We start from the raw sequence: 15,949 nt of genomic DNA, 5'->3' as shown, positions 1-15,949 counted from the left end.
ATATTATTGTGCTGTCATTGGGTTCTCTCAGTTCATAGGAAAGACGTTGACTCAGAAAATCCTATAAGTGACCAGATGTTCAATGAAGAATATGTTCTCCTCTCTCCTTTGTTATAAATTTTCTGTATTTTCTGACTGCACAATTATTTTGCTTGAACTTTTTTAAAGTGAATCTTTAAGAAAAAAAGTTTAAGTTTTAGTTTGTTACATTTGACATTCCCTAGAGCAGTCCAATTATTTTTTTAAAAGTGTCCTGTCAATTTCACTACTTGGTTTATTTTTTCAGTCCTTTCTCATCAATAATAATTAACCTTGACTCTATATGCCATCTCATACTAATACATTTCTGTTTATTTTTAATGTTGGACTGAAAGTTCTGATACCTTTAAGGTGTTATTCAATTTCTGCATGGGTGTAATTGTGAGAAGTTGACTGAACACCACATTTTGGTAAATTTGATAACTTTTTTTTGTGTATCAAAGGGCTTTCTATTTTATGGGGAAAATATTCCTAAAAGCTCTCTAGCTGCTGAATAAGTCAGGTCAGAAGCTGAATTGGCCGTGTAAGCTCCCTGAAGACGAGACTTCTCCTCTTCATATGACTGACTGTTGCTATCATGGAAGAGGCTGGGAATTAATGTCAAAAGACAGATTATGGTGCCGAAAATGAAACATCTTCTCTATCAGACATCAGCAGAATCATTCTGGCTAACAGTTTGTTTTTATATGAACTATGAGCAAAAAAAAATTTTTTTTACATGTTTAATGGATGAAAAAGTAAACAGAAAAGTATTTCATTTTGTGAAAATTATATGAAATCAAATTGCAGTGTGTATAAAAATGAGTGTTGAAGCACAGGATACCGATATGTTCATGAGTCGTCTCTGGCTGCTTTTGCACTACAACAGAATCGTGTGGTTGTGCTATAGATCATAGATGGCCCCCAATGGCTAAAATATTACTGTCAGGTATTTCTATCTGGTCCTTTACAGAGGATGTTTCTAACTCTTATTCCATACCAAACATAATTATGTCCCTTCCTAATTTGCTGTTCTCCTATTTTTTTTGCGTCGGACTAAATGGCAGGTCCCTTCTCCCAGTTCCACAGACCAGAAAACGTAGTCATCCTTGACTCCTTGCTTCCCTTTTATCCCACATCTAGGGCATTAGCAAATCCCTCAGCTCTTCCTTCATTAAATAGTACATTCCAGACCCAGTTTCTCTACTCTTATTCCAGTTTCACCCATTTCATTCTTTGCTGCGTTCTCACTGTAGCCTCTTCATTTGTTTCACTTGTTTTTGTACTTGCCTTTTTCACTGTACTCTTGAGATAGCAGCCAAGATAATCCTATTAAAATTTAAGTGAGATCGTTTTGCTTCCTTCCTGAAATGCCTCCAGTGACTTCCAATGGCACCTTTTCTCAAAGTAAGCCCTCACAATGTCTTGTAAAGTAGTCTTATACCCCTCTAATTAATTGACTGTTCTCTCTTGTTCATTCTGCTTCAGACACCAAACCTGTTGCTATTCCCTGGATATGCCAGGAACATTCTGCCATAGGGCTTTTCATTTTACTGCTCCTGCTGAAATTCTGTGAGTGTTTCTCTCTGTCTCTCTCATCATAATTATACAGACAGATCCTTTACTTCCTTTGTCTTGTTTGAATGTCATTTGATTTAAAATTCCAAATCTCTACCCCATACTATACATGTCCTATCCCTCATTCACACTTTTATTTTACTTCTCGGCACTACCTACTATTTGGCATACTCTGATATTTATTTTATTCACCGCATATCTCCAGCATTTACAATGGTGGACACTCAATAGATATATTTTGATGACTCTAGAGAATCAGTAAGTTTAAGCTTATAGAGAGCCTTGTATGGTGTAATATAGTGCTTGGAATTTTATTTATTTATTTATTTAAGATTTATTTTATTTATACAAGAACCGGGGTATAGGCCAGATGCGTGGGAGGGCAAGAGGATTCATCAGAGACAGAGCGGGGAACAGAACAGGCAGACTGGCGAAATACACTGCTGAGGGGTGCAGTGGGCAAAACAGGAGAGGTCTGCTTGCCATGTGGATTGCTCTGAGGCCGGCAGGGATGGAACCGGCACTGCACAGACTGCGGACAGCTTCACAGCCCTGTGCTCAACTGCCTAAGCCATGAGGGAGGCCCTGGAATATTATTTTTAAGATGAAAGGATGCTAGTAAAGTTTCAGGTATATGGATAGAATGGCCAACTTCTTTTAGAAAGATATTTATGGTTTTTAATAATTAATACATACTACTAGAAATGAAGAGGCCAGATGAGAAGCTGATTACGTTAGCGCACTGGTAGTAAAGGGAGCAAGTGGAAAGGGCAGGCTCATATTTAAGGGATAACCTCATAGTAGAGTGAAGGAAAGAAGAGGTGACTGCCATGTTTCTGTCTGTGACTAGTTAGCTGAGCCATCCACTGATAAAGAAAACATAGAAGAAAGAACCCCACCTGGGAGGAAAATGATGATTTCAGTTTGGAACATAGTGAGTTTGAAGCGTCCATGGAAGAGTCGGCTGGATATGTCAGAAAGCAGCTGGATATGTGAGTCGTCAGCTCTGAGGAGAACACAGGGTCATATAATATTGATGTCATTAGCAGACAGATAATAGTGCAAACCTTTAAAATTAATGAGTTCATCCAAAGAGATAGGGTGAGAAAAGAATAAGGCTGGAATGTGGGGAAGAGAGTCTAAATGGGCATAAGAGAGATATTTAGGAACATTATAAAGACAGGGTGAGAGAGAAAAGAAATTAGAAATGGTCATAGAAGAGAGCAGTATTATAATTACTAGGAGAGTAGAGTTTCCAGGAGTTTATATCAACAGTGTTGATCATAAGTAAGAGAATATGAGGGAAAAGAATTTAATGTGATGCATTGGCAATGGCCACATATATCCCACCAGTGACTGGATTGGTGTTGGGGTGTTGGTGTCAGTGGAGTCAGGAAGTGGAAACTATATTACAGAGACTTGAGGAGTGAATGGAAAGTGGGGAAAAGAGGGAAAATCAAAGGCTAGTTTTTCAGGGAGCTTCAGTAAGAGTAGAAGGAGAGAAGTGGGACATTGAGCAAACAACACATCTGTGAAATTTCTTTGGGTTTCCTATTCCCAACTATCTAGTTTCCTGTGTGCTGCCATGGAGCATGTGTTTGAGCTGCTATAGCCCTTGCCAGTATTGCACATAGCTGCTTTTTTATCTGCTTCTTCCTCCAGACTCTTAGTTCCTTGAAAGTAGGAAGCGTGTCTTCTTCATTCTTACAGTCCATCAAATAGCTCTGTGTGTGGCACATAGAAAATGCTCAGTCAATATGTGTAGAATGACCCAACAAGAGAAGAGAGAGGGTTTTATTTTTGTTTTTGACTTTGATATTAACGTGAGAGATGTGATCACCATAGGAGGGAGATGACTTAGAAGGAGAAAATTTGAAGGTATGGGATGTGGGGTAGGGAGAAAGAAAGAATGAGTGAGAAAGAGAGAACTATTAAAAATAGTTTTGGAAAACAATGTACAGAATTCAACACATGAGGTGGGGAGGACCTCACGCCCTAAAAGTGGAAAGAAGGAGCCATGGATGGGTATCGATATAGTTAAATTTATAAGTAAGAAAAGGAACAGGGTACTGAAGTTCATACCTAAGGAGTTTGTCATATGAAAACTGTGAGGTTTGGTGTGTGAACAAGATAAGAATAATGAATATTAAGAACTCTAAGTGTGGGTAGATGGGCCTGACCAAAGTCGAGGTAAAGCATTTGGTAAGGGTTTCACGACCCTTAGTACCAAAGTGTGTGGTAGATTGATTTTCTGAGCAATACTTAGCAGTCAGGTATAAGAGAGAATAAGGCAAATTGTGGAGTAGGTACAGAACTAGGGTTTTACCAGGCTAATGGAGAGAAACAACAGAGATACAGGAAATGGTAGCCATCTAGGTTAACACAAATGGGAAAACAAGACTAGCTGGGGAATGAATGACTGCAAGGAAAAGAAGTGCTCAAGGATATCCCTGAAGGAGATAAGATGAGTGGGAGTGGGGCCAAGAGAGAACTAAAGTCTAGGAGACTCAGAATCAGAGAGTTGGATATTTCTGGTATAGAATTATGTGGCTTGAGATGTCCAGAGGTTGACCATGGCCATGGGAGCTAAAGTGAAGTGGAGTAAATGTTGGTTGAATTGAGGAGGTTAAGAATATACAAGGATTGAATGTTCAACTGATCACTTTTGTGGCTATTGAAAGTGTCCAGAATTATGTCTACACATAGGGTAGAAAAGATACTGAGAGCCAGGTGCTAAGTCTTTAGTGCATGTGTATGAAGGAATGATCAGCAAGTTGTGGGTGATATTGATAAGAAAGAATGACATAATTGAGAACATGAACTCAAGGTGACTCCTTATTTCTAAAATGTGAGGGTTGGAACAGTGATCCAACATTAAGAAACTTTCCACTTCCAGATCATTTGAATATGTTATAGTGTATTTGGATTCTTTATTTTAAATAATAAACCATAGCATGATAGAAGTAGAAGAGGCCTTTAGAATTCATGTAGTCAGATGTTCTCATTTTAAAGATACAGGAATAGACTTTTAGTGGTTTATTCACTTGCTAAAAGACACAGAATTAGTAAGTGGCACAGCCATGACAGGAACCTTAGGCCTGGGTCAGTCACTGAGTGGAATTTCTATGCATCACATAGATAAGCAGTTTTCCTGTGTGTTTCTCAAGAGTATGAATCATTATCTTGATACAAATCTGTGGTGGCACAATTACATTACTTCTTGCCACAAGTTAATGAATCACAGTGTATCCTAAACTAAATTATTATTATTGTTAATAATACCTTGTGTTCCTATCATTTAAAAATGTTTTAAAAAGCCCTTTCACAATTTATATGTTGCTCAGGGATTGATTGGAAACAACCAGTCATATTATTGTGACATTACTTCCCATCCATCCATCCATCTATTCATCCATCCACCCACCTACCCACCCACTCATCCACCCTGTAACCATATTATAGTCTGTATCCATATAGAGTAAGTAACTAGATAAATAGAGACAGCGAAGGAGACACAAGCAATTAGAAACTTGACTGTTTAATCGGCTCTTTCAGAATAAGCATTCTCTTCAGAATTTCTGGAAAATATATGTACATAGAGGATGATGCTGTGCAAAGGAACACTCTATTACATGTTGGGGTTTCCACTGCAAACATCAGTGCAGTTAATAATAGTATTTACCTAATCAGGTTGTTGTTGAATTACATTACATATTTATATACATATTATATGCATTGGGTCCTAGAGACAAATATTTGCTTGTGGGTTGCTTGTTTTAATAAACTCTATAAACAGATTTTTCACAGCAAATGATAGTTTCATGTGACAAACATCCCAGTAAATCCTGGGGTATCACATGGTAGCACATTGTCTTAATAGTCTCACATCTTTTTGTTTTTTTTTTTAAAGAAACCAACAGAGTTTTTTTTTTTTTTTTTTTAAGATTTATTTATTTATTTATGCAAGCACTGGGTACAGTCAGGAGCGTGGGAGGGTGAGAGAATTCACCAGAGCCAGAGCGGAGAGCAGAACAGGCAGAAGGACAGAAGTACACTGCTGAGGGGAGCAGCGGGCGGCAGGAGAGGACTGCACGCTATGTGAGACCCTCGCCAGTGGCCGGGGATCGAACCAGCACTGCAGAGGCTGCGGGCAGCTTCGCAGCCCAGCGCTCAACTGCTGCGCCACCGGGGAGGCCCAATAGCCTCACATCTTAACAGGACATACAACTGCAGTTACAGAAGCCCTGTAGATCTTTACTGGAGTCCAGGAATCATACCCAGCTCCCCACTGTATACATGATGCCTCCACAACAAAGCTCTCCTCTGCCGGCTTTTCTCTTCAGTGTCCTGTCCCATGGCCTGACTCCCCTGATTCCCAGGTAAATGTGAGCTTCTGAACCTCAGTTCCCCGCTGCTGACTGCTTCAAGCCTAGACAGTGTGGCTAGAAGACCTGCAGGCTCTGTGGCTACTACCCCCCTCCCACCTCTTCTACCCCTGATAGAGAGGAAGTAGCCACTCTAGGGAAATACTCTTCTCTCACCCTGACTGCTTATCTTGTGTGACGTTCGGATGGAGCATTGCTAGTGACGAAAATTCTTTTCTTCATTAAATGTAAAAAGATGTAGACATTTTTCCAAGAAATAACTTTCACGAGGGGTTTCATTTTGTCTTTAAGGGAAGCACCTCTTGACAGGGAGAATCCTTTTTGTTAGTTTATTTGGTTTAGCCTGTCTGCTGTTGTCACCCCTGAAAACTCCTGAGATTTAGTGAATCCAAGATGACTTGGGTTCAATGAACTGCTGTGACTGTATTTGCTGCTGCTGCTTTACACTGAGCTGTTTTTAAAATGCTCAGGGAGAAGTGCTTCAAATACCCGCCAACCAGTGCTGTCCCGAGTGTGTGGTGAGGACTCCTGGATCTTGCCATCATGAAAAGGAAATCCATGCGGTAAGTGGTTTCTGACCCAGGGTTGATTCTGTGTCTGTACATCATTGACAAGGGAGAACTGAATGCTAAGCATGTGTTGACATAGACATTTTTTTCTTTGGCATGCCTGGGGAGGACTGAAGGCTCATTTGACTTTCTGTGGTTATTTAGGTTTTCTGAATGAGATTAAGATGGCCCTATTTTTTTCCATAGGTCCCATGTAAATATTGATAGATTGAATTTGTGTCTGTGTAGATCAGTCCTAGAATGTTGATGTTGAAGAGGTGATGCTGAATAATAAAAAGACCACCTTGCTTTTTTATATCACATAAATCTCTTTACTGGATAGTTACAAGCAATCCTTAGTAGGAAAGTATAGCAGATGTTATTATCTGTTGTTCAGTTTGAAAAAGATGAGGTACTTGCTTAAGGTACTTGCTCAATGTCACATTACTAAGTGGTATATCATGGACTAGAACTCTGGTCTTCTTACTCCTGATCCAGGGACCTTTCCATTGGGGGAGAATTTCTAAACTTCACTACTTTAGGAAATGTTAGGCCTTGCTGTAGGGACCATCCTATGCATTGTAGGATGTTTAGCAGCATCCACTAGATATTGTATTTTCCACCCACTAGATATTGTATTTTCCCCAATTCTCCAAATCTGCAGGCATGGCCAAATTTACTCTAGGAGGGAAATACTCACCTACTCTCCCATCCTTTCTAGAGCCATCAGTTCTAGAAATCGATTGCGAAGTTCTTTTATTATCTATCCTTCCTCATTCCAGAGCCTTTTGGATTAATTTAGAGATATTCAATAAAGAATATAAAGTCTCACTGGAGGATTTATAATAGGAATTATGAAAATGGAATGGATAAAGTTCATCAATCATGTCTAAATGTGACCCAGAGGCACAGGAGAAGTTAAATGTGATGGAAAGAGATTGTTTGCTTTAATCCTCATCTTCCATCTGATACAAAACTTTCTCAAAGTTAAAGTCTCTACCCATTCAGGAGAGAGCAGGGGTTAGAAGGATTTGATATGCACTCTAGGGTGCTATTCAGTGTGTGTCCCTAAAGGCCTGTGAGTACAGTACATTTTTCCCACGGGGCAGATCATCTCACTTGAGCCACTGTCCCCTAATTACATGAGGAAGCCACTATCTCACTTCTGCACACTGTATTGCTGGAAAAGTTGAGCAAGGTCTACATTGGAAGTGTCTTCATACCCCGCATTGCCTGTGCTGCTCGATTTAGTCTGTGTTAGGGCAGGTGGTGCAAACATTGCAAAGAAGCGCCCCTGAGAAACATAAAGAATGGCCGGGCAGGTGGGTATAGAAATAATGCCAGTTCATAGTGATGGGAATAGGTGTGGGTCAAAACCACTAAACTGAATTTTTCAAGTGAAGGAGCACGTAGGATTCAAATAAGGTCAGGAACTGGGCAAAAGCAGACATCTCACATAAGAGATGGTACCAGAGACATGGGGACTCAGCATTCTTAAGTCCCTGCAGAGAGCACTCTGATAACTCTTCTCATTTGCAGATTTCTAATCTTTATTTAATATGTTTGAGAACATTGACAATATTTTCTATATCTTTACAGTGATCTTCCACCCCTGCCCCCTAGCCCCCTGTCTTGTGGCACATATCCCTGAACCTTTCTCAGAATACATACTTGATGATAGATCTCTTCTCCAGCTTGACCTTGACCTGGCCTCAGGACTATTATTCACTGACCCCTTGTATGGCTGTGGCTAGGTGATTCTGGGACCACAGACCTGCTGGGGAGTCAGTTAGAAATCTGCATGGCCTCCCAATTTTTCTGGAAGAGTTCAGAAGGGCCCCCTTCTCCATGCCTTCTTTGCAGGTCACTCTTTCTGTTGTAGCAAATCACATAGAAAACTCTAAGCTATATAAAAACCTGTCTATGTGTTGTTTCCCCATAGGCAGCTTTTAGAAAGTATTCCCTCCGAAAATGTTATAATTGTATTTCTGGTACTTGATGTAACCGAGAAAAAGAGTGAATGTTCAGGAACTATAGTTTGAAGAAAAAAACATGCCTAGTAGTCTGGCATAAGTTTAGATAATAACTTCTCTAGTTAATTCTCAATAGAATTAAATTGATGCTGTTTTACTGTCCTTCCTTCCTCTTTCTTCACTTTCTCTAGATTCTTGCCAAATCCTTCTTAACATTGTTCATTTTCTTGAGAGGGTTAAATGGTGGCCTGGATATGGTGTGAGTTTCACCTTGTCACCACTTGGGTTTTTCCCTTGAATCTTGGAGACCATTTTTCCCCACCCCCTTTCAACGTGTTTGGGAAGCAGTTTCCAGAGCACCTTCCTCTTCTGCTGAGTAGTGGTAATTCTTTCTCTTTAACCTCTGGCTTGCATCCCAAAGGATCGGTTATGGAGACTTTTTCCCACTAGCAATAAAAAGGGCTGCTGTTTTAAGAACTTTGGAATCTTCTGAAGTGGCACCGTTCCCTCAAGAGAGAGGGGTGTAAGAAGAGGCTTGAGAAAGGAGTGAGTCTGAAAGAAGGGAAATCAGTTGAAGTAATACTGTCCCCAGAGAATAGGGCTAAAATCAGGGAAGGTCAAGGGTAGGTTCAGCTTGGGGCACCAGAAGGAGGCTATCTTCAGTGCAATATAGCCTTGAGGCATGAGGGGACCTCCTTCACGCTGGCAGAGTTGGCAGTCTCTTAGGCAACTGGCATCTCAGCAAGTCAAGACAAGTCCCAACACTTTTCCTGGAGTGAGGCAAACACTGAGCCTCTGGGGCTGCCGCCAGGTAATTTGAGATTTTTGTATGGACTTATTACAGCCTGCATTTGGGGGGCTATTTTATCCATGACCTCCCCAAAGCTTTCCCTTCAAATTAACTTTTGGATCTCTGCCAGCCTTGCCAACCAGTCAGGGCGACAGGTCTGAAATATGTTTTCCAAAAGTGTTGGAATGTTTTTCCTCTGTTCTTTTCCCCACAAATTAGCCAGTGAAAGGGAGGAGAGAGAAGCATTAAACCCCCTTTTCCTCACTGTACTAATTGAACCCCAGTACCAGATAATGCCAAATCTGCAAAGACAGTGCCTAAGATTGACTGGAAAATAAAGTGACACGTGGCAATGCACTCGTGCCTGCATCTGACAGAGCAGAGGAATGAAGAGAGGTTGGCTTGCCTTGCCTGTCTGTGAGGCTAAAAGGAGAACTAATTTATGGGTGTGAGGGAGAAATGAATATTGAATTCTGCAGCCTTGTTCTCCTCAAAGTAGAGGATGTAATTATAATATTCACCGAACAGTCCCAGATATTTAGTATTCTAGAACCATAACTTCATAACAGGAGCAAATTATGTGAAGAAAAATTATATTTTTTCTTCTGTCAGTAAGACAGGCAAATAGTTTATGACCTTATCTTTCCTTTGGACTTATGTCAACAGCCAAGCCGACTTGTTAGTTGGGTGTGCAAAAGAATATATTTAAGATGTTGTCTGCCAAATGTGTATTTGCTCAGTGTCAGAAGTCTCATGTTTTCAAAAGGTATTAATGAGGTTAAATGGCACAGCTAAATTTGAGACTTGGTGAGAGCATTACTTTTTGTGGCAATTATTCCTTGATTTTACAAAGCTGTCTTTGCTGCTACAGTGTTTATAAAAAAAAAAATAAGAAGTAAAGCTTTTGTTAATGGGTCTGTAGAACACTGTGAAAAAACAATCTATAACAGCCGAAACCCTTGAATCTCTAGTCTTTTTCTGGCGAAAGAGGTGTCACTGTTGTAGGGAGAGGAGAGGAGGTGGAAATGGAAGGGACTTATGTGACTTTTCCCCCAGAGGGAGGTTAAAACAGTTCCTCACCATCACTACGCAGTTTTTGGTCACCATCTGGAACTTCCTCTGTGGTTTGACATCAAGCAGTGGAGTCTCCCTGTTAAATGTTCTCTGCAATTCCCATAATTCTCAAGCTTATTGTAAAGGGAGCATCCCTGCTTAATTTTATGTCTCTTGCGTTAGATAATAGATTCACATCATTAGAGAGCTTTCAGGTACTGAAGAGATTAGCTAATACAGCCCTCTCATTTTACAGATGAAAAATCTTTGGTGATTGACAGGTTATTATAATTAATTTTTGTGGTCTCTCTTTGAAAGGTGGTGTGATTGCAAGTGTTTAGGAAGCAGTAGTGTTTCTTAACAGTAGCAAAAACAAGTGCTTGTTAATGAAGTGAAATGTCTAAATGTTTAGAAGAAATCTCCTAACTTTTAATAGAGCAAAATTCCAGTTGTTTTATATACTGCCTTCAGATTTTTACATAAGATAAATAAATGATTCATTCCATGTTTTAAACAGTAATTTGTTTTCCAATGACAAATATAAAAAATGTTCCTTGGTGAAAATTTGGAAAACAGAAAAGTAAACCAGCAGGAAAAAGATCCACTAATAATCCCCCAAATCTGAAAGTCACTGTTACTATTCTCTCAGCTTTGGGAGGTGGGGGTGGCAGCGGAGATGGATGGATGAATGGATGAATGGATGGATGTATAGATAGATAGATCGATATAAATGCTTTTTCAAAATTGTAATTATACTGTGTATACAATTTATGTCTTGCTTTTTCACATAACATTATGTTGTAAATAGTTCCCTAGTACGCATTTAGAAAACATGATTTCCTATTATTAAGCATTTGGATAGCTTCCAAGTTTCAGGAAAATATTTCCACTTTCACTATAAAGAACATGAAATTCCTTGTATTTAAAATTTTTTTGTATATATTGTTCATTTTATCCAGATAACTTCTTAAAATTGAAACGAATAGGTCAAAACATTGAAAGATTTTGAGTATTGAAGCTCTGATGTATATATATATATATATATATATATAGTAATAAATTCAATTTTAAGTTTTCTGTGTCTAATAATAAATCCATGAGGAATATCACAGTACATTTTCTTTTAAAGTGTGATTACCTTGAGTGGGCCACACAGGTGCTATAGCAAGGGAAGGCTTTTGTAGGAGAATCCCAATTCATTGTGATCTCATCAGCATTAGTTACTGTGAATTTTAAACTCTTCCCATATCTGATATTAAACAATATTATCCAATTTTATAATTTCATTTTAATTAGTGTTACTTTTCAGTGGATAATGTTGAGTATTTCATAAACTTACGGATCTAATTTTTATGTTGGGATTTATTTTTCTTAATTGCTTTTAAATGATTTTTATATAGTACAGTTCTAATTAATATAATTTGTAATTATTTTATCAGTTTGTCATGTGCCTTCTCATTTTGTCTATAATATGATTTTGACAGACCTTAGAAATTTTTACACACCACAGCCTATAAAATTTTCTCTTATAATTTCTTCATTTTATGCTTAGACCTTTCAAAGCATAAAGGTCAATTGTCCCCTATCTTTTATTAGCCAGTAGTTTATTAGCAAACTGTGGTCTTGCCCATTTATATGCTGTACCAAATTTGAAATTTTATAATTTCATTAGAGTAGAAATAAAAATTATTGGGAGAGGACTTGGCTTTTGCATCTATGTCCATTCCTGCAGTCACAATTGGCACATAGATGTGAGAAGGGAGAGAGTGGATGAAGGGAGAGGATCCAGCATGTTCTTCCTGCCATGGCTCTTGCTGGTTCTTAATAGGCTGCCTCATGTAATGTGATATTATCATACCTGTTCAGGTTTTCAGACCAGAAAGCTGAGATTTACAAACATTAATTTGTATTGTCCTATAGGCCCCAAGGGAGAGAGGGTAGAACTAGAATCTGAGAACATGCATGTGGCCAAATAAATCCTTGCTTTGTCTAAATCAGTGCCTACATGCATTATTGCCCTGTTGTGCTCACAGTATGCCCACCTAAAGGGAAGTAATCTTCATGATAGTAAAGTTAGGATTTGGCTCCCAAGTTACTGGATCACTGTGACTACCTATTACTATAATAGCAGCAGGTTATTAGTAATTCTAGAATGTCAGACTTGGCACGCTTGCAACCTGGCAACAATTTGCAGAAAAAAGGGCTACTGACTTGTCTCCGTGAGGCAGAGTTCTTTTGTGCTTGAGAGAGATGAATAATTATTCTGAATGTTGGCTTGAGGAGAAGCAAAAAAACATTTATTTTCTATGCTTCTCAGTGACACAGTTGTAATATCCAGATTATATATAAGTGATTAAGCCTCTGGATTGTGTGATGTTTTTAATGGAAGCCTAGATATGATTTTTGCCACATCATTGGCTACATTTTATTGAGACAAAGGAAAGTAGGTAGTGATATTTAAGAAAAGGTTATAGGAGTAAAATTGCATTCATTAGGTTAATTTTTCTTACATCTTATAAAAAGTCACCATTATTCCATTGTACTTTTGAGAACTTATTTTGACAGCTGCTTCTCTAAGCAATCCACAATTTGTTGCTTTCTATAGTCAGGATTCACCCCCTTGTCTACATCATATCTAAAGGCAGTTTATTTAAAGTTTTTGTGCTCAGGAAATCATGTAACTCAAAACATCAATCTGTTAGATCACTGAGACAATGCTAGCTTTTGGAAACATATCCCAGCTTAACATGGATTTGGGGTATTCTGCGTGTGTGGGTGAATACCCTTAAGGGAAATAAATTGTTCTGTAGTTTGTGAGAGATCTAGATGGAGCAGGAGTCACCTGCTGGCTTTTACACCTACCCCAAGACCCTGAAAACTTGGTACATTGGTGCTGGGGAGGAAGGAATTGCATGGAAACTAGTGTGAGTGAATAGTAAAGGCAGAGAAAAGAAGCAGGTTCAGAGTAAGAGCTATTGAAAACAATGCCATCATTATGATAAATTAATAGGTGTAATACATGTTGTTTGTATTTTACTTTGGGCTTCATGTAACTTTTTAAAGTATGTCTTTGAGATGATTTTTGTTTCCTTTCTTTGCCTTTCTAAAACTTTCAAATTTCAAATCTTGGGGATAATAGAAAAGTTAATTTTTCAATTGATTTCTAACTTGGAACATTTCAAACCTTGGTCTCAAACTTGCAAGTCTTGAGCTTTCTTCCATATTAATTGAGCTCCATCCTTCATTTGTATAAGAAAGTGGCCAATGAAAGCCTACATTCTGACAATAATCTTTTACTTTTTTCCCTTAACATACAGCATGGGACAGAGTGGGTCTCCTCCCCATGTAGTGTGTGCTCTTGCACTCATGGGGAAGTCCGATGCACCCCCCGGGCCTGCCCACCACTGTCCTGCAGACACCAAGAACTGGAATTCATCCCTGAAGGAAGCTGCTGCCCAGTCTGCGTGGGCCCTGGGAGTGAGTATGAACTAGTATGAACCTTTGCCTTTAAGGTTCACCTGATGGCATCCCAACTTTTCTCTTTTTTCCCTCAATATGGTTCAAAGATCCCTAAACCTATGCCCACTGGAACCAAAATAAAGCCTTGCACTTGACAGAAAGCAACATTGAAGAAAATGAGGTTGGAACAGATCTTTAAGTTTCATTCCAAACTTGGGATTCTACAGGTCTCTGATCTATTTTGTTTGTCTTGGCGAGCTGCATCCCTCTGCATTTCATAATTCCTGAAGGGGAGAGGAAGAGAGACAAGAACCTTTGGTACAATTCCATAAGGCCAAGACAGTTCCTCCTGCCCCTCGGATGAGGGAAGAAGGAACAACTCTTTTTCTCTTTTTTCCTTGTAGTATCATCAGCATTACTTCTGCTGGCTGATCTTTGAAATGACATATCTTTCTCCAACACACACAAAACCAGAAGCAGATATTTCATCTATCTTTATTGCAGCTTCTTTGTGGATATTATGCTACAAATAGCCTGAGGTGTGGTTCAGCAACCTGGGGGAAACTTCCAGGTCCAGTCCTTGGAATCTATACTTTGACCATATTCCCCTTTTATTACATTTTAAGGATATATGTATCATTCTATTTTGATAAGTATATAGTGTATACTTTGTGATAAATAAAAATTATTGTCATTGCTGACAAATAATAGCTAGAATTATTCTTTTATTTAATAGCTCCTGGAAGCTATATTCTATTCTTGCCTTTTTCCCTTTATTTTTTTAAAATTTATTTATTTATGCATACAAGAACTGGGGTATAGGCCAGAGGTGTGGGGGGTAAGAGGATTCACCAGACACAGAGTAGAGAACAGAACAGATGGATTGACTGAAATACACTGCTGAGGGGAGCAGTGGGCAAGTCAGGAGGGGTCTGTTGTGCCATGTGGGTTAGCTCCCTGGCCAGGGATAGAACTCATGCTGCAGTGGCTGTGGATAGCTTCATAGTGCTGAGACTTAACCCCTTGTACCACCAGGGAGGCCCTGCCTTACTCCCTTTATAAAGATTCTTGGCTTCTTTCTGATATCCAGGTGTTCCATTCCTAGCAATCATGTACCCTGGAGATTCATTCCAGGTACTACAAGGTATGCTTAGGAAATTATGAAAGTAGAGTGCTTGCTTTATGCATTTCAGATGTTACCCACCAGAAAAGGACCAAATGCATCTATGGGTCAAATAATCCTGCAAGCAGAGTTTGAGGTGGAATAAGGAATGGGCTGTCTGTGTTTATAGGGTTCCCTCTGAAGTTTTTGGGGCCTGCCTTTTTGGCCCTCCATGAGAAAGACATATGGAAACATTTTGCTTGGAGACATTAGAGGGTAAGCAAGGACCAACTCCATAACTTTCTGGTTACAAAATAAAAATATAGGACTCCTATTTCTAAAATCAGGAGACAAAAATCTTCCTTCTCACCCCCATCCCCAGCTAGTGGTCTTTCTCAACCTGTCAAGTTTGTAATGTTCCTCCGCTTTGTGGAGAACCCCACAGGTACCCAGGACCTCACTGTGCTACTTGGGGTATAGGCCACTTCCTGGCGCCTGCACCCAGGTCCCCACTGTAGTGAATTGGGAAGCTGGAAAGTTACTGAGAACTTGTAATGCCCTGAGTGTGGGGCCTTGTTCTTTGCACTGAGCCTTTGGAACCTACACATCTGTGTCATCAGCCCTGGATCAGCAAGTGCAATTGTTCATTAATCCTTATTTCTCTGATCTTTCAGAACCCTGTTCCTATGAAGGCCGTGTGTTTCAGGATGGGGAGGACTGGCCATTGAGTCGGTGTGCCAAATGTGTGTGTAGAAACGGGGTCACCCAGTGCTTCACAGCTCAGTGTCAGCCTCTGTTTTGTAACCAGGTAAGGAAGACAGCCTCAGAGTGGATCCTTCACAGACCGTTAGCTTCAGTGTTCAGGAACTGGGAGTCTCTTCTGAGATTCTAGTAGTTGCAAGCCTCGCAACTACTAGAACAAGAAACAAGTCTGTTTTGTTTTCCTTATATTTGTGGAGACTACTCCTGAGACTTTTCTTTTACACTTAGAAGTTATAGATAGGTCTAATTACCAGCGATTTAGGCTAATTGTTACATAATGA

General features: G+C 39.4%; 1 protein-coding gene across 1 annotated transcript in view; it reads left to right on the top strand.

Annotated features, from left to right (window-relative positions):
* FRAS1 (Fraser extracellular matrix complex subunit 1) overlaps positions 1–15,949 on the top strand; it is a gene marked incomplete at its 3' end in the record, with an annotated part of 442,801 nt that overhangs the window by 177,883 nt on the left and 248,969 nt on the right. The window contains exons 4-6 of the mRNA XM_084232972.1: positions 6,452–6,544; positions 13,663–13,822; positions 15,581–15,714. Coding sequence (XP_084089098.1) covers positions 6,452–6,544; positions 13,663–13,822; positions 15,581–15,714 — 387 coding nt within the window. The remainder of the gene's footprint in view (positions 1–6,451; positions 6,545–13,662; positions 13,823–15,580; positions 15,715–15,949) is intronic.

This window comes from Talpa europaea (assembly GCF_964194135.1).
Source record: "Talpa europaea genome assembly, chromosome: 5".
NCBI lineage: Eukaryota > Metazoa > Chordata > Mammalia > Eulipotyphla > Talpidae > Talpa > Talpa europaea.
The sequence above is the reverse complement of the archived record's forward strand: the minus strand, read 5'-3'. Positions and strand labels throughout refer to the sequence as shown.